Here is a 24,382-nt window from a genome sequence, read left to right as displayed (position 1 = left end):
TTCAAAGCTAAGAAATATATTTTCAGGAACTAGAGATTTCTGCAGTCAAGCAAGCTGCCCTCCCACCAGAAAATGATGAATATTAAGCCCACTTCACTATCCACCCCTCCCCTACATATTAAATACCCCCTACCACCCTGGAAGTCATTTACCAGGGCTTCTTCATTCAGCCCAATGCCCCATTCTACAGGTTAGACCCATCTGTGCAGTAAAGGAGTAAAAAGCAGAAATTACTGCTCCAGGTCCTACATGCTGAGCGGAAGATAGAACGCCCCCTACCACCTGTGGGACATCAAAGCTGCCGCTGATAGCACCCCCCACCCCTACCGCTGGAGGATGCGTAGGGGGCCCAGTGCATAGCTGTGCCCAGGGGCCTACACTGCTGTTAAGATGGCCCTGATTCTAAGGACACTCTCGGAAGCTACACAGGCTGCAGGATGTCTGCCTGGTGTGTCTCTTAGAGACTCCAGTTGACTCTGCAGGGTGCCATTACGGGGCGCACAAACCCCCAGTTATGGGGAAAGGCGCCATCAGATTGTATCTGTTGTTTGAAAAAGACACTTGGAAGCACAACCATTCTCCCCACCAACAATACAATGTAGATGGGGCCACTCAGACAGGTCATACGGTGGCACTAAATGGGGTAGTTGGGAACAGGGCAAACATAAATATGTTTGCACAATAGGGAAATAAAAATCTAAACACTCCTTTGGTGATTCAAATTTCCTTTAAAAGTAGTGCAACAATTAATGACACCAGTAATTACCAATCACATGCTTGTGCCTGCATGATGCTCTACTACAGTATGCATGGTGGTAAGCAGTGTTGTTACGGTAAAGTCAGCTTACTGCATGGTTGCAACAAGCCACAAAACTGCTTTGTCATTATGAATGTTTCACTTCTCACAGCCCAAAGCTCCGCTCTGGCTTCAGGAAAATGAAGCGTGCATATTTGTCACTATTACAGTCCATGAAAAGGTCCCAGGCGCCTCACAAGTGTAGTGACCTTGCCCGTGCATGATAGATTCAGGTAGCTGAAATAGCTGAGGACTGAATGAGTGACTTTGTCCACATATTTTTGCCATTGCCCCAAGCGGGTCCAAAACCAACACGGTTCTGCATGTAATTCCCAGCATACAGGAATGGGATCTTTGACCCGGAACTTGAGCATTGTTTTCCAGTTATTATGAGAAACATGCAGTATTACGCTGTCCTTCCCTACACTGCTCCGCACAGTGACTGCAGAAGAAACCGGTCAGTGACTAATGGGGAATATTTATTACACATCCCATTTTCTGACCTTTAAGCATCATTTCTTATTACTTGCAGTGATAAGTGTAGAGTTTACAACTAATTTAACAGTAACTTCAGATACATCGTCCAGGTCCTGAGCCAGAGTCTTCAGTGTGCACACAGGACCATTGGCCAGCATATACGAATAATCCTGGGAGTGCTGGGAAGGAACCTGAATATCCTGTCCTGTTAGGTGGGACAGGCTATCAGGAACAAGCTCCAACACCTGTTGTGTGTGATGGCGGTGCACTACAGCCGAATGGTGATAGACCTGGCCGGGGAGACCATGCAGCCTAGGACCCAAGGACAGACTGCCCTGCCACGTAACCCGGCATAAAGACTTTCCAGCTGCTCTATACTGCTGATGGCGGCAGCCTCTCCTCCCCTCTGCTCTGTGTAGGTGCCAGGGGAAGGTGCTCAGTCACCGCTAACAGACAGTGAGGGGTTACTGCAGAGCGTGCCTCTCTGGCTACCTTCAATCTGCCAGGCTGAGACAGGGTGGGGCGGGGCTCTGCTGCCTGGGACCTTTCTTATTGGTCCGCGCCGTTATCCACCGTGGTAACTACAGGATGTACAGCAGGCGACTGTAGGTGAATGCGTCCGGTTCTGCCCACGGGGTATTTTGTGCTATGTGCCACGCACCGGTGGCACCACCTTAGTAACCGGCCCTGGCTAATGTCGCTCTGAAGATGGTGTTACCCTATTATAGCCCATAGGCTGCTTTATCATGGATTTTTTCGCTACCAGTGACAGAGCATCTAAGTTGTGCCAGGTTTAGATGTACATATAAGGACACATCTATAGGAGGCTGTATAAACACCATTATAGGTCTATAGCAATGAATGGTGCTGCTGTGCACAAGGATAAAGTGACAATGTCTGGTTTCCAGAGTATGGGGGTCATTCCGACCCGATCGCTCGCTGCAGTCTGTTGCAGCGATCGGGTTGGAACTGCGCATGCGCCGGCACCGCAGTGCGCCAGCACATGGCAGCCGTCGTTGCCTAGCGATCGCCTCTGAAAATGAGGCGGTCGTTGGGCGCGAAGGAGCTGGACGGCGGCGTTAAGCCCCCGTTTAGGGGGCGCGGTCCGGCCAACGCAGGCGTGGCCGGACTATTGGGGGGGCAGGCCGCAGCAGCTGGGTGACGTCACACGCAGCCACTGCGGGCCCAGGAGAGGCGAGTAGCTCCCGGCCAGCACGCTAAAGCTGCGCTGGTCGGGAGCTGTGCGATGCCTTTGCACTTCTGCAGGGGAGGGGGGGGGGGGGCACTGACATGTGTCGCGGACTAGCCCTGTGCTGGGCGTCCCCTCGCATGTCAGTCTGAATGATCGTAGCTGTGCTAAATTTAGCACAGCTACGATCAACTCGGAATAACCCCCTATGTACACAGCAAAATTAAAAAAAGATTTATTCTAGTACAGCGTGGCACACGGATACAGACCATTATAATACCGCATCAACAGTTCATGAGTTCTAACGAAGTTACAGGTTTATCATGTGACGCTGGCCCAAGCTTGTCTGCTCTGGTGCCATCACATTATCACTTGTTATTTGATACTGTGTACACAAAGCACAATGCATGACGTTCCCTTGAACAAACAGTGACATAACAAAGATCCCAAGCTAGGTTACAGCATAGCTGTGTTTCAGATTGTTACCAAGTTAATATTTCACTTTCAATTACTAAGTATCGGCCAGAAACATTTGGCAGCGAAACCCACAACAGAGAAGAAAAACGTAGAAGAACACGAGAAAAAAAACAAAGAAAGGCAAAACATTAATGCAGGGCTTTTCTAAATATTCTGATAAATTTACTGGCAACTGAATTAAAGCAGCAATCCCACACAGGCTCATTTTAAATGTATTTTCTTTATTTAAACTCTTACAAATAGTTATCTCTTTTTCTATACCATACAGGAGGGGCGATAAACATGGCAGTAAAAGCGGCACAGCTCTCAGCATGTCACGTGAGGAAGTATGGGGCGTGACACAATGAAAAGAGCTCAGATCGGCTTTCCCAAAGCCTTTCTGCTCATTACATCATATGCCATGTGACTGTGGTTACCATGGTAATAGTCACCTAAGGCTGAAAAAATTCAGAAGAATTATGAATCGTTAACAGCTGTAAATACTAAGATTCTACTTATAGTATGCCACAAAGACTTAAGTTACGTAAAACAAAAACATGTACAGATAATTTTATTTTGGGCATTGCGTTTTTTTTTTTAGGTCAAGCACAGACAGGCTACATATTTACTAAACATAGTTGTATGTTGTGCTTCTATGTGGCCTTAGGGGAAACCTCAAGGGATAGCATCTGCCGACATTTCTGTCTGTCCTACAGCCCCCAGTGATATTATACCTCTCCATATTCATATCAAACATAACCTCTGCAACTATGACAAGCCCCAAGGACAATGCTATTATGCAAGTAATCTCATGCCTTAAGAAGACTAAGATCGTGGATCTGGTGAAGTGTAAAAGATTATGAGGAAGAGAAGAAAAGCAATGGCACCTCTCCTCAAAGGTGAATTCTAAAAGCACTCTAATAGGTCCATTTTAGTATATATTACAAGAATATTTTCTACAACTAACCATTAATGTACACAGTGAAAAGAATATAGTCCATTTAATAGGAAATTATGCACTAAATTGGCCTAATTGCCGATGTTCACACAACGGAGCGTCTATCGTCAGACTGTGTATGTGCCGCGATTAGGCAACAACCTGTGTGGACTTATGCTGACCAGCACTTTCATCACGCCATCACTTGCAGTCAGGACCTTTGCTTCCATCCTCACCTCCGTGAACCAGGACCCCCACTGGCATTGCTACTGCCCATGATATCTATAGGAGGATCCACCTAATGGAACACGGAGTTCCAAGTGAACTGTGAACCAGGACCCCAACATTAATACCGCTGCCATACGGACTTATACTTCACGGGATCCTTTTAAACGGAACACAGACTTGGTAACTACATCCAATTGGATGAATTAATGTACATCTGGTCCATTATTATGACTGTGCTTGTGCTGGTTTCAGTATACCAATGAGTGCTTAGGTTATTTAATGTCAGCATTTAAGTCCACCTGAAGTCATTCATGAGACATAATATATCTTAAAGTGTTATTATTATTATTATTATTATTATTATTTTTTAATTGTTTTAAGTCTTGTCATTTTTATAATTCTCTACATTAAATATATACATTTTTAGATTACACTGTGTCAAGCAGCGCTGTATATATTTTCTTTTCCTCTTGTTTTCTCAAGGGTTTGACTACCCCTTATCCATACAGCTGCTAGGGAAAACCTACTCACCACAGCGCCCATATATATACTTGTTATATATCCTCTCCAGCATGTGCCGCGATCACACTGCGCGCGCCAAGGTGCCATAGCAACTGTGCTCGCATATTTTTATTGCAGTGATGGACAGGAAGGAACCATTTAGGGGAGGTAACGGAGAGCGGCAGCAAAAACACAGGCGTATCATGGGGGTAATTCCAAGTTGATCGCAGCAGGATTTTTGTTAGCAATTGGGCAAAACCATGTGCACTGCAGGGGAGGCAGATATAACATGTGCAGAAAGAGTTAGATTTGGTTGGGTTATTTTGTTTCTGTGCAGGGTAAATACTGGCTGCTTTATTTTTACACTGCAAATTGATTGCAGATTGAACACACCACACCCAAATCTAACTCTCTCTGCACATGTTATATCTGCCTCCCCTGCAGGGCACATGGTTTTGCCCAATTGCTAACAGAATTCCTGCTGCGATCAACTTGGAATTACCCCCCATGTCCGTTTTCGGGGCGTGCATCTGTCATCAGCTTTGATCATGTATGTACAAAAGCATAGCGCCTGCGTCGTTACTGCCAGAACCAGCCTGCATAGCCGTAGAGCTACCCTAACAGCCAATGTTCCTGGTTATTGCGTATAGTCTGCATATGTGTGCGCAGTTGCGAATGAGTTTGCGATGGCTCCAGCGGGTGGCAGCTTCACATGATTAACAATTCCGCAGCCTAACAATAAAAATGCAGCTGCGCAGGCATCCGCGTACAAACATGCGGTCTGTCCCTGATGTGTGCAGACGGCAGACAGACCTCAGTAACAGTACAGAGTACATATGACCAATTACACAGCCCTCGCCACATTCAGACACGCATACTTACTGTGCTGTATTTCTGAAACGTATAGTTCCCCATATCGGTGTCACTGTCTGAAAGACATTCCAGGACCACGTCATCTCCCTCTTGTACTGGATACTGTGGCCCAGAGATAGTCAACCTGGCTCTGGCTAAAAGAGAGAAACACACACAAGCTTGTTACCTTCTTGTGACAGCTCAGACTTCATCCAAAATCATACAAAATGATACAACATGCCAAGCAGTGTCAGAGCGTGCCTGGGGAGGAAGCAGCGCAGTGTCAGGGCGTGCCTGGGTAGGAAGCAGCGCAGTGTCAGAGCGTGCCTGGAGGGGGAAGCAGCGCAGTGTCAGAGTGTGCCTGGGGAGGAAGCAGCGCAGTGTCAGAGCGTGCCTGGAGGGGCGGCCAGTGTCAGAGCGTGTCTGGGGGGTGGGCAGGCAGCAGTGTCAGAGCGTGTCTGGGGGGTGGGCAGGCAGCAGTGTCAGAGCGTGTCTGGGGGGTGGGCAGGCAGCAGTGTCAGAGCGTGCCTGGGGGGTGGGCAGGCAGCAGTGTCAGAGCGTGCCTGGGGGGTGGGCAGGCAGCAGTGTCAGAGCGTGCCTGGGGGGTGGGCAGGCAGCAGTGTCTCAGCGTGCCTGGGGGGTGGGCAGGCAGCAGTGTCTCAGCGTGCCTGGGGGGTGGGCAGGCAGCAGTGTCTCAGCGTGCCTGGGGGGTGGGCAGGCAGCAGTGTCTCAGCGTGCCTGGGGGGGCCGGCCAGTGTCTCAGCGTGCCTGGGGGGGCCGGCCAGTGTCTCAGCGTGCCTGGGGGGGCCGGCCAGTGTCTCAGCGTGCCTGGGGGGGCCGGCCAGTGTCTCAGCGTGCCTGGGGGGGCCGGCCAGTGTCTCAGCGTGCCTGGGGGGGCCGGCCAGTGTCTCAGCGTGCCTGGGGGGGCCGGCCAGTGTCTCAGCGTGCCTGGGGGGGCCGGCCAGTGTCTCAGCGTGCCTGGGGGGGCCGGCCAGTGTCTCAGCGTGCCTGGGGGGGCCGGCCAGTGTCTCAGCGTGCCTGGGGGGGCCGGCCAGTGTCTCAGCGTGCCTGGGGGGGCCGGCCAGTGTCTCAGCGTGCCTGGGGGGGCCGGCCAGTGTCTCAGCGTGCCTGGGGGGGCCGGCCAGTGTCTCAGCGTGCCTGGGGGGGCCGGCCAGTGTCTCAGCGTGCCTGGGGGGGCCGGCCAGTGTCTCAGCGTGCCTGGGGGGGCCGGCCAGTGTCTCAGCGTGCCTGGGGGGGCCGGCCAGTGTCTCAGCGTGCCTGGGGGGGCCGGCCAGTGTCTCAGCGTGCCTGGGGGGGCCGGCCAGTGTCTCAGCGTGCCTGGGGGGGCCGGCCAGTGTCTCAGCGTGCCTGGGGGGGCCGGCCAGTGTCTCAGCGTGCCTGGGGGGGCCGGCCAGTGTCTCAGCGTGCCTGGGGGGGCCGGCCAGTGTCTCAGCGTGCCTGGGGGGGCCGGCCAGTGTCTCAGCGTGCCTGGGGGGGCCGGCCAGTGTCTCAGCGTGCCTGGGGGGGCCGGCCAGTGTCTCAGCGTGCCTGGGGGGGCCGGCCAGTGTCTCAGCGTGCCTGGGGGGGCCGGCCAGTGTCTCAGCGTGCCTGGGGGGGCCGGCCAGTGTCTCAGCGTGCCTGGGGGGGCCGGCCAGTGTCTCAGCGTGCCTGGGGGGGCCGGCCAGTGTCTCAGCGTGCCTGGGGGGGCCGGCCAGTGTCTCAGCGTGCCTGGGGGGGCCGGCCAGTGTCACAGCGTGCCTGGGGGAGGGGGGCGGCCAGAGTCACAGCGTGCCTGGGGGGGGGGAGGGGGGTGTTGGGGCGGCCAGTGTCAAAGCGTACCTGGGGGGGTGAAGGGGGCCCGGCCAGTGTCACAGCGTGCCTAGGGGGAGGCAGCAAATTTGTGTGCCAATCCTATATTCTTGCTGTCCCTCAGTGCTATGGGTAGTTCCTAGTGAACAGATAAGCTTCATTCTAATGTGACAGATACAGAGAACACTCACAGGCACATCAATGAGACTAACTGTACCTCTATTTACAATAGATCTGTAGCGTTAGATGGACTGGTGAGCTCCTCATCCCCCAGCTAATAGCTTCTGCCTAGTGGACTCCCAGCAATATTTGCCAGCCCTGATGAAAGTCCTGGTCGTGGCCGTAGTCACAGTCCGCTGGCTCAGACAATATCCATCACAGTGTGATCTTTACATGTTCACGGTGACTTACATGCCTGGTAATTGTATCATCACCAGAGGGGGGCTTATCCCTACAGGATCTGAAACACCTTTGTAGATCAAGTGACGAGTCTTCAGAGTTGAAATTAAACCGAACAGAACAAATCTTATGATTTTACTTTGTAGGAAAATAGAAAGGATTATCTCACAGGTCTTAATGGAAAATTAGAACTGAAATGCAGTTTTCTCTTATGTGAAATGCCACTGGCGAGCAGCACGTCTCACAGGCGCAATTTTACCTGAATTATGTATGGTTTTATTTTCATGTACAGTAGATGTGAATTAAAGGAATATATAGCGTTTTCTATTGATTAAAGATTCTGCACTCACATTTTATGTCCCCATGTCCTTGAACTCTGGGAATTTTCACTAGCGTTATTATTATTATTTAGTGTTTTACATACTGTACTTTTATATGTGAATCAAAGATATCACCTGGGGGAATATTTATCATTAATAAAAACCGCTGAATATCCCCCAAATAGCTGAGGTTAATTACTGAGGCAAATTGTCTAGCCAGGGGCTATCCTATTAGCTGTTTCTACCGAAAACACACAGGTTTCACTGAACCCGTGTGTTTTTGGGAGAGAATTTTTCTTTTTCTTTTTTATAGGCGACCAAATTGGATAGCCTGTAAAAAATTAAAGGGTGAAACATCGGGAAAAAGTAGCAAAAAACTAACAGGCAATGTTTTTTCTCTGCTAGTTGGATAATTTCCACATGTTTTTTATATATTTAAGTTATAGACCCCTTTATTAAAGTTGCAATGCAGAAGATATCACGGTTATTTCCTGCATGCACTAGGGACCTGATGCCCCACGTTTCCCCATACACTAATATGGGGATGACTATTCCTAAGCACCAAAATCTGAATGGTTTCGGAGCTTGTCCAGGTTGTAACTTCAGATGGCGTTAGCGCACTGAGCCCCACTGCTTCCCGGACTGCAAAGAGGGATCCTTTCAGATCCCTCCTCCTCCTGCCCTTTAGATGTGTACGTGTAGTTAACGGCCCCATACACTTATCCGACCGCACGTCGGAGGCGATCACCCCAGCAGCCTCCCGGGGGGGCAGGATCGCCCAAGATAAATCGGGTGCTGTCCTTTTGCATCCGATGTATCCTGGGCGATCCCAGCCATGCCCCAGGTCGGACCTAATAGACTGCAGCACACTCAATCTGGAGGATCCGATCCGATGCTCATGGGAACACGCATCGGATCGGACCGGAGACACCTCAAAAATGCCCGATTTCATCCAATATATCGGGCCGAATGCCTGAACTGGGCTGAAATCGGGCATAATCGCTCTAGTGTATGGGGCCCTTCATACTGCTGGGATAAAGCCTGACCGGGATGTTGACTTCTGTGTGTATTTTGTGCACCCAGTGCTGCGAAGTACAAATATTTCACATGCTTATGTTCCATACTGTGTGCTCCTCACCTCTATGGGGGGAATTCAAGTGTTTTGTTGCCAGCGGACACTAGTTGGCATCCAACAGAGCAATTCAACTGTTGTTCCATTCGGACGCGCATAGCCACCGGTGCTTGATATTACTGTTATGTTGTTCCGCCATTTTGATGGGCTGGTAACTAGTGCTTAAGTAAATAAATGAATGCATACATAAGTAATATCACAAAACATACACCAATTGAGGGTGTTGTTGCGCAGCAAGGCTCGGCATCAAGACCTGGTGGGAGTAGTTACCCGGCTGGCACTGCTACACACAGGTTGCCTAACTACCATTATATAGGATGACAGAAGAGGAGCACAGGTGTATTTATACAAAGCAGTAGAATATAAATTGCAGCTTGCCGTTTGCCACAGGCCGCACACATGTGATGGGAAAGCAAACACGGAAGGCAAAACATCAGCAGCTTAAGTACACAGGAAAAATACAGACAACTTATACAAACACACGGTCGCACACACGGAAACATGACACACCTAAGCTTAGTGTATCCTATACACCGGAAAGATGTCTGTATTATATACAATATAGGTTTATTGTAGTTAAATGATTAACATCTGCTTGAGCGTAGTCTTATTTCACAATCCTGTGTCACATTGTAAAAAGCCAGGGGGGTAAATCAGTGACTCAAAGGCTGCCATGAGAAAGCTGCTTACACCCCTTTCAGACATGCTCCAAATTCCCGGGATTTTGCACATGAACGCGCTTCAACCCGGGAATTTGGTATGTCTGAAAGGCACCGACCCGGGAACGAGATCCGGGTCACCAACCCTGCAATTGACCAGGGTTTTTCCCGAGACTCAAGTCCTGGGAAGACAACCCGGCTTAGGTCTGAAAGGTGCGACCAGGGAATTTGCTCCCAGGTTGCACCTGATTGGCGGGGCTGGCTGGAGGAGGCCGGAGTAAAAAGGGTGCGTGCGCTGGCTGCTGTAGTCTATGCTGCTGTGAGTAGTTGAAGCAGCCGGCGCAGCCAAAAAACAGAGGCGGCCTGTGTGAGTGAGTGTGTGTGTGTGTGTGTGTATGTATATGAATTTGGCATGTGTGTGTATATTACATGTATGTGTGTGTTTGAGTGTGACATATGTATGTGTGAGACGTGTGTGTAAATGTACGAGTGTGACGTGTGTGTATGTATAAGACATGTGACATGAAAGTAGCCTGGTCTGACCTGGCTGCCAGGGCAGACCAGGCTTAGGTCTGAAAGGGGTCGACCCGGGAATTTCCCAGGTCTCAGGTTTAGTTTGAAAGGGGGTCCCAGCAAAAACCCGGGAATTTTCAGTAATTAAAATCCCGGGTCTGAAGCAGGGAAATTCCCGGGTCCTATGTCTGAAAGGGGTATAAGAGGAAGTTAGGAGTGCTGCGGTACTTGCAGATAGTTCCAAGAATTCAAACACCTCCGTCACTCTCAGGCTAAGGAAAACACCCAGAGTTGGAACTGTCCACACTGTACAGTTTTGCAGCAATTTCCTATTTTCATATAACCAAGGATTGTCGCCCAAACCCCCCCCCTCCCCCCCTCCCCCCTCCTGCAATATTGTCTGATGTACAAGACAAAATGAATTTTTATTACATTAGACTCACAATAACATGGAATTAAAACAGCATATCACCACATATAGTGGTAGGGGATCACATAAGCTCAAAGTTCCACTGCGTTACCCGTCCCAGATGGAATAAGGGATTGGAGAATGACGGCCCGGGTTCCTTACACCTCCTCAGGTAAGTATTGGACAGAAAAGAGCTCTCCCTTTGGATGTTCTCACCAGCAGCCTAAAGCTTTTCGGACACCAGGTCCTTCATCAGAAGCATGGTGAGTAGTACTAAACCTCCTATATTTATACCCCTTCTAATTGGATTGGTTAACGATAATTAGTTCCTTCTTGTCTATTCCTTTTTATAGTTGTCCAACCATTATCTCTCTGATGGGTGTTTATCTCTCTACTAGGAGGCTGGGCCTGTCTATCAGTAAATTCCTTCGGGGTGTTTTTTCTATCTTACCTTTTTTGGTATACAGACTATCTTAACAAACTGGAGACATAGGGATCTGGAATCAAGATTGGCTAAAGCAGAAATGAAATGGATTTTTAAGCTAAAAACATTGGTTCCTAATGGGTTTAATGGAGAATTTGAAATGAAATGGTTTTTATAACTTTTATAATGTTTACAATTTTTAATACTATTTATTCCCTCTTTCCTTCTCTTACATATGTATGGACTTTTCATGGACGTTTTAATTGTCTATTTATTGATGCACGGCACTTTGAAGGACCTTCTGCAATGTATGAGGCTAGTTCCGGGATCAACACCGCCTTTGGAACGCAATCGGAATCCCGCTGAGACGCAAAGAGAAGTTCCGGGGTGACGTCACTTCCGCTTGAGAACGGGAGATAGACGGGACGTCACGTCCGTGAGGAGTGTCTTTTTGGACGGTTTCCTGTTGTGTTTGTCGGACGCTTAAATGTATTCGGGAACAGGAAGTTCCTATCAATGTTATGGACGCTTGATTATGACGGACTTTTTACGATGTCACTTCCGCTGATGTCATGTATGATGCTGTGGCGGGAAAATTTAATCCAATTAGAAGGGGTATAAATATAGGAGGTTTAGTACTACTCACCATGCTTCTGATGAAGGACCTGGTGTCCGAAAAGCTTTAGGCTGCTGGTGAGAACATCCAAAGGGAGAGCTCTTTTCTGTCCAATACTTACCTGAGGAGGTGTAAGGAACCCGGGCCGTCATTCTCCAATCCCTTATTCCATCTGGGACGTGCAACGAAGTGGAACTTTGAGCTTATGTGATCCCCTACCACTATATGCTGTTTTAATTCCATGTTATTGTGAGTCTAATGTAATAAAAATTCATTTTGTCTTGTATATCAGACAATATTGCACTAGATTCTTTTGCTTTTATCTTTGAGATTGGGAAACAATCTGGAAGTTCCAAGTGGATATCCTCATGGTGTACGATTGAGAACCTCGCCATTCTTTGATTCAAGAAAGTGGAACTCATTTTCTATCAAAAATTTCATGAGGAAAGTACTCTATTCAGTGATATGCGCCATTGTGAGATGCATTTTTGTAACTGTTCTGGATTCTGTTTTCTCCACTTAGACAAATGACAAGGCGGCGCCGCTCTGGCAACTCATCAAAAGCTAAACCCGTAACCTCACGAGCTGCGGCCTTCCGTACTTTATTTGGCACTCCCGTACCCGGCCCCATTCCCTCTACGCCCCTCTCTGAACCCTTGACATCGAACATCATGGAGGATAATGGGGCCCCGGCTTCTTCCCCAAAAAAGCGCCAATCTGGGTCTGCCAGTAAAGACTCCGCCGATATGGCGGCAGTTCTTATACAACTGCGCTCTCTTCCAACACGCCAAGACATTCAGCAAGATTTATCCAGCATGGAGAAATGGATTCACGATTCTCTACAGGCAAGTCTCTCCACCATCCAATCTGATCTCTCACAAGTAGCGAATAGAGTGGTTGACTTGGAAGACCACAGAGATGAAACGGACTCTAAGCTCGCTGATTTACATGATCTCGTATCTCGATATTCCCGTACCACCACTGAAATGAGACGTAGATTGGATGATATAGATAACAGGGGTAGGCGGAATAACCTGAGGGTCAAAGGTCTTCCGGAAGATGTACCTCCTCAGGGCCTGGTTGCGGCTTTATCTACAATATTCAACGACCTTCTTGGTGCCGACCCCAGCTCTCAAATAATGTTTGACAGAGCGCATCGGGCACTCCGATCGAAAGGAGCACCCACAGAAAGGCCTAGAGATGTCATCTGCAGTCTGCATTATTTTCAGGTGAAAGAGACTATCCTACAGAAATCCAGACAGGCCTCGAACATAGATTTTAAAGGCCAGATTTTAAAGGCCATCACATACAGATCTTCCAGGACCTCTCATGGGCAACCCTCCAACAGAGGCGTCTTCTCCACCCCCTCACGGAAGCTCTTCGGAAGAAGGATATTAGGTACCGCTGGGGATATCCTTTAAGTGTCCAAGTGACCCGTGAAGGGACACGTTATGTTCTTGAGGATTATGAAGACGTCCCATCGTTCTGCTCTGCATTGGGACTACCGTTCATATCACTGCCAAATTGGACGGATCCTCTGCAACTTCCCACTACATCACTCCCCCGCAAGGAGCCTTGGAAAAAAGTGAGCAACTCCAGACGACGTAATCGAGCCGGCAAGACCGATGAGGCCTCTGGAACCTCGTGACTGTACTTGTCACTCTAAATTGTGATATCCTTTTTTTTTCCTCGCAATTTATTATTGAAAGCTCATGTTTATTTTCTGTTTGTTTAATGTATGGACTTAAATTGTTTTGGGAATACGTACTGCTCTCTTGATGGTGGAAATTAATTTTGTACTCTGCCTGGGAGGTTCCCTGTGAGTTGTATGGAGCTGAGAGACGGAGAGGGAGACGGCAGTTGTTTCCCTTTTTCTCGCTCATCTCCTTCTTGACCATGACATATCCCTATAAACTACCCATTTAATCTGTTATTATAAATGTGTTGCACCCGTTATCACCCTTTGGACCCCCTTCTCTGCTGTATATTTCTTAGACCATGGGATGCTTAGTTTTTACCCATGGCTTTCAATGCAGAGAGTGCTATAACATGTTGTTTTATATGTCTTTGTTATTTTTCTTTTTTTCTATGTGCAGTTATCTGTGTCCTCCTTTCTTTCCTCTTGTGTTTCCCCAGCCACCCCTTCCCTCCCATACCACCGCCAACTTCAGGTTACTCTTGGTGCTAAAATATGCTGGAGCTATAGCTATGGTAAATCGATCAGTCAGTCAGTCCCTACATCCCTTCCATTATGGCTAGCTTAAAAATTGTTTCTTATAATGTGAAGGGCCTAAATATCCCTGAAAAGAGGTCAGGTCTTCTACACACCTTGCATACTGATGGGGCGGAGGTTATTTTCTTGCAGGAGACACATTTCAGGAAGGGGGCCTCCCCGGGTCTTCGCTCTCGCCACTTTCCAAAGGGGTACTTTAACGATTACTCCGGAGCGAAGGCTAGAGGTGTCACCATCCTTTTTGCCAAGCATCTGAGGCTGATGGATGTTGTTTCGGAAATGCTAATAGGTGATGGGAGAGGGATTCTGGTCAGGGCTACTATAGCCCATCAGACATTCACTTTTGTAAATCTCTACCTTCCACACCAGGGCCAAACCCGGTTTCTTAGGTACTCCCTGGAGCAAGTTGAGCAAAACCTGGTAGGTACTTTGGTGGTGGGAGGGGATCTTAATTGGGTCCTAGAACCCCGTTTGGATTCCTCTTCTGGATCTCCAAGGACTACTCTTAGAGAGTCCAGACGGTTTAGAACTGTTTTGCACGATTTTCAACTGGTAGACGCTTGGCGTCTTCTTCACCCTTCAGACAAGGATTTTACCTTTTACTCATCCCCACATAATTCCTACTCCCGAATAGATTACCTCTGCGTGAGCCATGCCCATCTGGATCTATTGACTGATGCTACCATCGGCCAAATTACACTATCCGACCATGCTCCGGTTACGATCACACTTTCCCTCCGACATCCACCTCCCAAGCACTGGCGTTGGCGGTTCAATGAACAACTCCTCCGGGACCCTGTTTACCGAGCCCAGATTGAGAAGGCAATAGAGGATTACGTTTCTTTAAATGCGACTGGTGATGTCTCTCCGGTAATATTATGGGAGGCACATAAGTGTGTGATAAGGGGTAAGTGCATACAATTGGGCACACACCTGAAAAAACAAAAGGCTGAGTGTAGAAACGCCCTGCTAAAGAAAATAAAAAAATTAGAATTGGCACATAAATCCACGTTAGCGTCCGACACTTTTGCCAAACTCCAGTCAGCAAGACAAGCTCTTAATACTTTGCTCAGCGATGGTACCCGCAGGGCATTTCGTAAATGTCGCCATAAATACCATAGGTGGGGAAATAGACCCGGTAAACTTCTGGCACGTGCTCTTAGAGCTCAGAGATCTTTAACGTATATATCTAAACTCACAGGCGCTGACGGGCTGTCCCATGCCTCTGATACTGAGATAGCTGGGATATTTCATACTTACTACTCGACTTTGTATAATCTGACCTCCACGCGTACATCGTCTGCACGCTTAGACCACATACACGACATACAGGTATTTCTAGACTAAATTACTTTTCCGACTCTCCCAACAGGCGCAGCACGGGCCCTAGATGATCCTTTCACTGAGGAAGAACTGCTAGCCGCCCTAAAGTCATCCCCCAATGGTAAAAGCCCAGGACCGGATGGTTTCCCGGTCACGTATTATAAGGCCTTTCAAGATAAGCTCGGCCCCCTTCTCCTGCAGGCCTGCAATGCCATATCATCGGCGGTCCCTCTGTCGGGCCAGTCCCTGAGCGCCCATATTACCGTCATTCCAAAAGATTCTAAAGATCCGACACTCCCCTCCAGCTATAGGCCGATATCACTGCTGAATGTAGATATCAAATTATTTGCAAAACTCATGGCTAATCGCCTTCGGCCGTTATTACCAGATATAGTCCACCCTGACCAGGTCGGCTTTGTTATGGGCAGAGAGGCAAGGGATAATACTACCAGAGTCATCGACCTAATAGCGCACGCACAGCCTACTGATTCCCCCTTTATGCTCCTCTCTACAGATGCAGAAAAGGCCTTTGACCGGGTGGACTGGGACTTTATGGAGGCAGTGCTTAGACGCCTGGGTCTAGGAGATGTTTTCTTGCAGAGGATTCTCTCGTTGTATAGAGCTCCATCTGCTCGGGTTAGGGTGAATGGCATTCTTTCTGAACCAATACCGATATCCAATGGCACGCGCCAGGGCTGCCCGCTGTCGCCTCTAATTTTTGTCCTATGCATGGAGGCTTTGGCTCGTGCGATCAGATGCAACCCTAACATTGCGGGCCTGCAGGTGGGCAAGGTTGACCACCGCTTGGCCCTCTTTGCAGACGACTTATTAGCGGTCATAACAAATCCTTTGATTTCTCTACCCAGCCTAATGAATGAATTCACGCGCTTCGGAAACCTATCAAATTTTAAAATTAATTATTCAAAATCTATGGCAATGAATATTACGCTCCCACCTGCAACGGCCTCTCTCTTGGCACAGTCATTTCAATTCACATGGCAGAAATCCCATATTACATATCTAGGGATTCAAATCCCTTCGTCGCTTAATGCCATAGTGGCCATTAACCACAATCCTCTTCTCCGCAAACTGCGTCAGGAGATGACGTTTTGGCTCACGCAGAGGTTTTCATGGCTAGGCCGTATAAATATAGTGAAGATGAACATTCTCCCTAGGCGGTTATATCTCTTTCAAACCATCCCTTTGAAACTCCCCCCTAAATTCTTAGCTGAAGCACACAAGGCGATAAGTCATTTCATCTGGGGCGGACGGAAACCTAGGTTCAAGCATAGCCATCTGTCTAGACTGAAATCTCAAGGCGGACAACAACTGCCTATGATTTCTGCATACTATCATGCCACACTACTGCATAGGATTGTAGATTGGTCCCGCCCCAGTCCGGATAGGAAACAGTGGGTTGATCTGGAGGCTTCTTCCACTAATCTTAATTTACAGGCAGTGCCCTGGTCCCCTAGATTCAGCCGCTCATTCCATCCCACTGTGGGGCCCACATTAGCTTTATGGCGGACGCTTCGTTACAAGATGGGAGTCTCGTCTAGACGAACATCCCTTATACCTATTTTTGATAACCCGCTGTTCCCCCCCCAGGAAGGTCGAATACGATTGCTTCTAGATGGGAAAAGGCGGGTGTGACTAGGGTGACTCACTTGCTTGCACATGGCAAACTCAAACTATTCTCTGAGATACAGGCAGCGGGCGATATACCTGCTAAAGACTACTGGTTCTACCTCCAGGTGCGCCATTTCATTAAGTCGCAGAGAGGAGCGATAGACCTTTATAAGGCTCTTACCCCCTTTGAATCCATGTGCAATCGGGAGATGGCCCCCTTACATGTAGTGTCGGGTATTTACAAAATCCTTCTGCGGGGCTGCTTCCCTGCTGTCCCTTCTTTCTGTGATGCTTGGGATAAGGACTTACTACATCGGGGAATTAAGATCCACTGGGATACACATTGCAAGGTTATAGCACAATGCTCCACTAGCTTGGAAGTTGTGGAAACACAATACAAATTGCTAACGAGATGGTACAGGTGCCCGTCTCTTCTACATAAATTCTACCCCTCAGTTTCTCCCCTGTGCTGGCGGTGTGGTAAGGGTACTGGTACGTTGATCCATATTTGGTGGGACTGTATGTCTATTGCCCCCTTCTGGTGCACAATTATTAAACTATCAATAGAAATTCTGGGGGGCCCAGTGCCAACAGGTCCGGATTTTTGGCTTCTATCACACTCCAGTATATCCCTGTCTCACTACAAGAAGTCCCTCCTTAAACACTTAAATAACGCAGCAAGAGCTGTACTCCCAGTACACTGGCGGTCCGTTAACCCGCCGACGATATGGGAATGGTTCCAACGCATTGATTTCTATATGCATATGGAAGATGTTTACTCTGCCGCCTTAGACAAATATTCAGACTATATAGCTATTTGGCTTCACTGGATAGAATTTAAGACCACCAAGACGTACGCTGACTACGCACCAGAGTACACATTGAGGATGGAACTTGTTGATACCTCCTCTCTGGCTTCTGAATGATTTATATATGTGACCTTTTCCACTCCCCCCCCCCCTTCTTTTTCCCCTTGTCCTCCCCCTTTTAATTTTTGATTGTTTCTAAATGTTTGCTACCTCAAATATTGTATGATTACTATAGTAATGAGTGGTATTGTTAAGAGGTGCTCTTTATTCCAAATATTATATTTTATGTTGAATGATATACAGCGTAGGATGACATATATATGTATCTGATAACCCTTTTTCTTTGTTGCCATTTTTGTAACTACAGTCACTATGCTATGCAAATATTGTCTAAAGTTCTATTTTTTGACATATATGCTGAAGTATATGGAAATTGTTTCAATTTATAAAATGAAAAATAAAGAATTTAAAAAAAAAATCCACTTTGTGAAGTCTGAGTGCAGCCCAGGACTCACTCCTCCATCTGAACATCACACTACGGGGGAGATGTATCAATCACTCTAACGAGAAAAAGTGGAGATGTTTCCCACGGAAACCAATCAGCTTCTAGCTAGGATTTGTCTGACTTGGTCTATAAAATTTTGCAACAGAACTTTACCAAGAAAGGTAAACAAGAACTCTCCTATATTGGGGCACTCAGTTGGTGTCATAAATATGTGTGCAACACTCTTGGATCAATAATAGGGAAAGAGAGAAAGAAAGAGGAAAGATAGGAATAGAAGAAAACTCTATTTAAACTTAACTTTTATTGTGGAATAATTAATATATTAGAGAGATAGAACACTCACTTTATCTAAAAAGGCGAAATATAGACACACTACATACAATGCAACATGTAACAAATATAAAAGGTACAGGTAATGTATAAACTCTAATGGGCCTTAGCCCTCTCTGTTGATAGAGAATGATTTTGTGAATGACACCTTCAGAATTTAAGTCAAGACCTTATGGCAGTTTTCTTGGTTCTGCTGTCTCGTATGTGCTTTTGCATTATATACGTAGGTGAGAGACCATTACTTGTGCCAGTCTCTAGAGTCACAGACAGTGCCAGAGCATCAGCGGAGAGTGTCTCATTCACTTCAACTTTTGATTGATGACCTATGGTCAGTGCAGCCAATGAGAGAGCTACTGACACTTAACCTGCTCTGGTGTTGAGAAGAGTACAGAGTGTATAGTGTGTATAAAGGCAAGACTATATATTACACTTCGTGGTTCTGCTGCCACGCATGTGCTTTAGCATTATATGCGTGGTGAGAGACCATTACTGATGCTGGTCAATGGAAACATAGATTAGGCCAGTCAATATGCACTGTGTCTCATTCACCTCGGATATTGGCTGATAATACTAAGATCAGTGCAGCCGATTCGGGGTTACTGATGCTTTGCTATTGTAGTCTTGAAAGTACAAAAGACACTGTAGATCTCATCTCTTATCATCTATTGCATATTATCACAGATAAGAATCAGCATGTACTGTATATCACAGAGAGGACAATGTTCTCTTATCTCCTTTCATAGGTTTTATTCAAATTATACTTCTTATATACATAGAAAAATAATTTGGTCAATGGGGTCGATTCTATTCGGCAACTAATGAATAGCGCCGGGAATTAGCTCCCGACGCTATTCAATTCAGCAACTAATTACCTGCAATTGTCGGGAATTCTTCTCTCATCCCCGGGGGATGAGAAGAGAAACCCGACAAAAGTGCTGCCTCGCGGCCGGCGCGAGGCTGATTCTGTCGGGAATCAGCCTCGCGCCGGGGAGTTAAGTCGGAGAATGCCCGTTCTCCCGACAATTCAACCTGTTTTGTCGGCGAGAACGGGCCATCGCCGACGTAACTAGTTGCTGAATTGAATAGCGTCGGGAGCTAATTCCCGGCGCTATTCATTAGTTGCCAAATAGAATCGACCCCAATATGTAACTTTTTTAGACCACTGTAATTTAATTTGAATATTGCTGGCTTTGGTATTCAACTATCCTTTATATCTTATACTCATCTATTGTGACAATGATAATCAATCCTCCAGAATAACAATACTTGTTTTTGTGGTATACGTCCTGGTTGTGGAGCACAATGTTGAAAACATGAATATATATAGGAACCTGATGGTTTGTTGCCCCCAGCAACGGTGCTCAATGTTTAGTGATTATATCATGGCTCGGAGCATAAAAAAAAAAAAAGCCCAGAATTATTCCAGGGTGTATACCTAATCAAGAGAGGATATTAGTAAACGGTTATAGCACACCTATTTCCTATATATAAGCTTCACAACAGTATCATTCGTCTCATACGACCTGTACCGGGGGCAGCCCGCCGTGCGCACTGGCAGGGCGCCCACACGCTCCTTCCTTTAACGTACGTTTCGCCCGTGGCTTGTTCACAAAGGGGGGAACAGCTTCTTTGGTCTATAAAATGACTGTTGGTAGCTGTTTGGTTGCTATGGGTAATTTCACCACTTTTTCACTTAAGAAGGATTGATTCATGTCCCCCAATGTGCATATTCTCAGATTTCCAGCCATTACTGTATGGGACTCTCATTTGTTTTTCACTCCCAGCTCTATAGGATGTGAGCCAAAACAAGCGAGATATCACTAGCTGAACATCCCACAATGTATGAGCAGTGGGAATGTTGCATGTAACTGAATTGTGCCAGAAATTGGTGATAAAGCCAGAAGTTATAATGACCAGTGGCCAACCAGCGAGCTCAGACACGAGAAGCTGTAATGACCAGTGGCCAACCAGAGAGCTCAGACCAGAGAAGCTGTAATGACCAGTGGCCAACCAGAGAGCTCAGACACGAGAAGCTATAATGACCAGTGGCCAACCAGCGAGCTCAGACACGAGAAGCTGTAATGACCAGTAGCCAACCAGAGAGCTCAGACACGAGAAGCTGTAATGACCAGTAGCCAACCAGAGAGCTCAGACACGAGAAGCTGTAATAACCAGTGGCCAACCAGAGAGCTCAGACACGAGAAGCTGTAATGACCAGTGGCCAACCAGAGAGCTCAGACCAGAGAAGCTGTAATGACCAGTGGCCAATCAGAAAGCTAGGACACGAGAAGCTGTAATGACCAGTGGCCAACAATAGCTTAGATACAAGAAGCTGTATTAGCCAGTGGCCAATCAGAGAGCTCGGATACAAGAAGCTGTAATCACCAGTGTCCGAGAGAACTTGGACACAGGGGCGGATCCAGAAGAAAATGATAGGGGGGGCACCATAGAAGGGGCAAGTACATTTGCGTGCGGCTTCGGTGCATGTGAGGTGGCGCTTCTTATACAATGCCCACTGTACTGGTAGTGCCCGTTATATAGACCCCATAGTAGTGGTGCCCCTTATGCAATGCTCGTATTGCCCCCAGTAGTAATGTTGCCTGTAGTAATGCCCCCAGTCATTTAGCGCCCTAGTAGTTATGCCCCCAGTGGTAATGCCCCTGCAGTTATGACCCCAGTAGTTTACACCCACCCCTTTAATTTAGCCTCCCAGTGGTAATGCCCCCTGTAGTTTGCCCCATTGTAGTTTAGCCCCTGTAGTTATGCCCCCCTTGTAGTTTAGCCCCCAGTAGTAATGCCCCCAGTAGTTTGGCCCCTGTAGTTATCCCCCAGTAGTTTGGCCCCTGTAGTTTTGCCCCCCTGTAGTTTAGCCCCCAAGTAGTAATGCCCCTGTAGTTACGCCGCCAGTAGTAATGCCCTCCTGTAGTATGCCCCCAGTAGTTAGCCCCTTTGTAGTTGACCCCCAGTAATAATGTCCCCCAGTAGTTTGTCCCCAGTAGATGCCCCCCAGTAATAATGTCCCCCAGTAATAATGTCCTCCCAGTAATTTCCCCCCAGTAGTAATGCCCCCTAGGAGTTTGCCCCCAATAGATGACCCCCCAGTAATAATTCCCCCAGTAGATGGCCCCCAGTAAAAATGTCCCCCAGTAGCTGCCCCCAGTAGTAATGCCCCCAGTAGTAATGCCCCCAGTAGTAATGTCCCCAGTAGTAATGCCCCCTGTAGATGCCCCCCAGTAATAATGCCCCCAAGTAGTAATGCCCCCCCAGTAGTAATGCCCCTTGTTGATGCCCCCCCAGTAGTAATGTCCCCCCGTAGTTTGCCCCGAGTAGATGCCCCCGCTGCATTAAGGAAGATAAAAAAACTTCATACTTACCGAACCCCGTTCCCGCTTCCAGACTTCCTCCTGGCGTCCTCTCCTCAGCACTATGAGAGAGACGTCATGACTGACGTCTCTCCCATAGCGCACGCCGCACAGTGACAGCACCGGAAGCCGAAGCTCAGTACTGAGCTCCTGCCTCCGGCTGCCGCTGTGCAGGGAGACGGGCGCCCGCTGGTAACACAATCTCAGCGGGCGCCCGTCATCTCCCTGTGCGGCGCTGGCGCCGGGGGAGAACGGGGGACGGAGGCCACAAATGACAGGGGGGGCACGGGCCCGAGTGCCCCCCCCTGGATCCGCCACTGCTTGGACACGAGAAGCTGTAATAACCAGCAGCCAATCAGACAGCATAGACACCACACAGTGGCCAACTGATACAGAGTAGCCAGGACAATAAGCACAGGAACAAGGAGGGGGGTTTACACTCAGGGATTTAGGCTGTGAGAATGAAATGATATCTTGGCCCCCACCACCCCAACCTGAAAACGTTGTGGCACAACGTAAGGAACTAAGGGGTCTATTCATGAAGCAGTGAAAAGTATGGAGAAGTGAGCCAGTGGAGAAGTTGCCCATTGCAACCAATCAGCTGCTATGAATAATTGTATAGAATGCACTTTAGAAATGTTACGTAAGCACTGATTGGTTACTATGGGCAACTTCTCCACTGGCTCACTTCTGCACACTTCTCACTGCTTCATGAATAGACCCCTAAATGGAGGAAGGGCATTGCAATTCTGCGCGGGGTACATAGGTGAAGCACTGGCAGGTTATTGAAATGAGATGAAGGGGTGGAGAAGGAACATGGGCGGTATTCAATTCTTTCCGCCCCCTTCCACGCCCGTTCTGTTTCTGCTGACGGCCGTGGTATCATCATTTCAGCTTGCTACCCCCGGGGTAGTGAGACGCATAACCTTTTATGCAACTAAACCTGATTACTATGGGCGCGATAACGGGGATCACTTTAGAAAGGAGATTGGGCGAGATATATCATTTGAATACCGCTCATACTGTTAAACCTCACTTATTTTGTGCCAGCTGTGAGCTGGATGTGACACTGTTGTATATCGCACCTCTCCAGATTTTTCTGCCTCTCCGCAGACCGCTTCCACTTTGCAGAGATGTGTGCAGAGCAGATTGTCAGCTCACCAAGTGCAGTTCCTACACAAGGTCATTTCTATATGACCAGTGTCTCCACATGAGGTCACAACGCATTTTGCAGCAGAACCCAGGACCGTGTTCGCATTACTCAGCTCTTTTTAGCTGATGTTCTTTGCATGCTCTTATATAGCGCCCGCATACTCTGCAGCGCATTACACTCAAAGTGACTAAACTTTGAGTGCTGTATTTTTCATGCTCCTACCACTCTAATTATTTTAATTGAGGCACTTGAAGCATTATGATACACATTCCATTATTAATAAAGAACATTTAAATGTCTATAGCATTATATATAGATTGCTATTTGCATGGATGCCCATTCGTATATGGGTGTCCTCTATTCCTGACCCTAAATCAACACTGTAATGGAATCTATTAATATAGAACCCACATTAGGTCCCAACAATTGTCCCTTTTCCAAGCACAATCACCAACTCTCAGTACCTGTACTGTACAGTAAACCCCTGGTCCCTATAACTTTACAGAGACATTTGTAATAAGATCCTATAACCGGATTACCATGTATGGGATCTAGGTGAAAGTTACAGGGAACATAAAGGCTACAGTAACACCCTGCAATACGCACAATAACATCACCCACGGCACAGCACTATATTTGTAATTATACATAATGCATACACTTGTAACTACATGAAACAAAGTAACAAACAAGGAGAAAAGTATTTAAAACTAACCGGAAAACACAAACAAACAAGCAGAGTAACAGCATCACTGCCCCTGTGTACACAGACAGTAAAGTGCCCAGGACCCCACATTACATTACTAGTACTCTAGCAGGGAGGACACGCATCTTACCCCCATGGGCGGACAGGGCGCAGATCACAGCAAGGAGAGGCAAACACCCCAGGGACTTCATGTTGCTGTATCTCCTCAGTCTTTGTTTTGTAACACAGCAGCTTCCTGCAGCAGAAGTAACTCACACAATGCAACAATACAACGCACACACGTGACACCAAGCAGGAGGAGGCGGGGAGAGCCTGGGGAAAGTTTCCAGACTCCTGCTGACCAATAACAGAGCAGGCTGGTAGGAGCGTCACTAGTAGCCAGGCAGATGTTATCACATTGTATGTACGAGGCTGAAGTTAGCTTCTGACTCGGCCAGCTTCTTATTCACTTCTTATTCGAGCTTCAGCTTCTTATTCAGATCATTCAGTTTCGCAAGGGTTAATGAGTCTTGGGCAACAAATTTGACACCTGAAATTCACAGAATAGGGTCCCTTTCATATGACCCACCTGCATTTTGGCTTGCCCAACGCTGGTTTGGGCATGAAATACGCTGG

General features: G+C 47.7%; 1 protein-coding gene across 2 annotated transcripts in view; it reads right to left on the bottom strand.

Moving 5' to 3' along the window:
• The window catches only part of LOC134966036 (uncharacterized), a 66,862-nt gene extending 42,800 nt beyond the window's left edge, over positions 1 to 24,062 (bottom strand). The window contains exons 1-2 of one of the 2 annotated variants that reach the window (XM_063942496.1): positions 23,898 to 24,062; positions 5,467 to 5,591 (exon numbers count right to left, since the gene is read on the bottom strand). In XM_063942496.1, coding sequence (XP_063798566.1) covers positions 5,467 to 5,591; positions 23,898 to 23,958 — 186 coding nt within the window. In that variant the 5' untranslated portion in view covers positions 23,959 to 24,062. The remainder of the gene's footprint in view (positions 1 to 5,466; positions 5,592 to 23,897) is intronic. The other variant, XM_063942495.1, reaches the window with a different exon arrangement.
• Between the last annotated feature and the right edge of the window lie 320 nt (positions 24,063 to 24,382).

Source organism: Pseudophryne corroboree, chromosome 10 (assembly GCF_028390025.1).
Source record: "Pseudophryne corroboree isolate aPseCor3 chromosome 10, aPseCor3.hap2, whole genome shotgun sequence".
Taxonomy (NCBI): domain Eukaryota; kingdom Metazoa; phylum Chordata; class Amphibia; order Anura; family Myobatrachidae; genus Pseudophryne; species Pseudophryne corroboree.
This window is presented reverse-complemented; position numbering and strand designations above follow the sequence as displayed.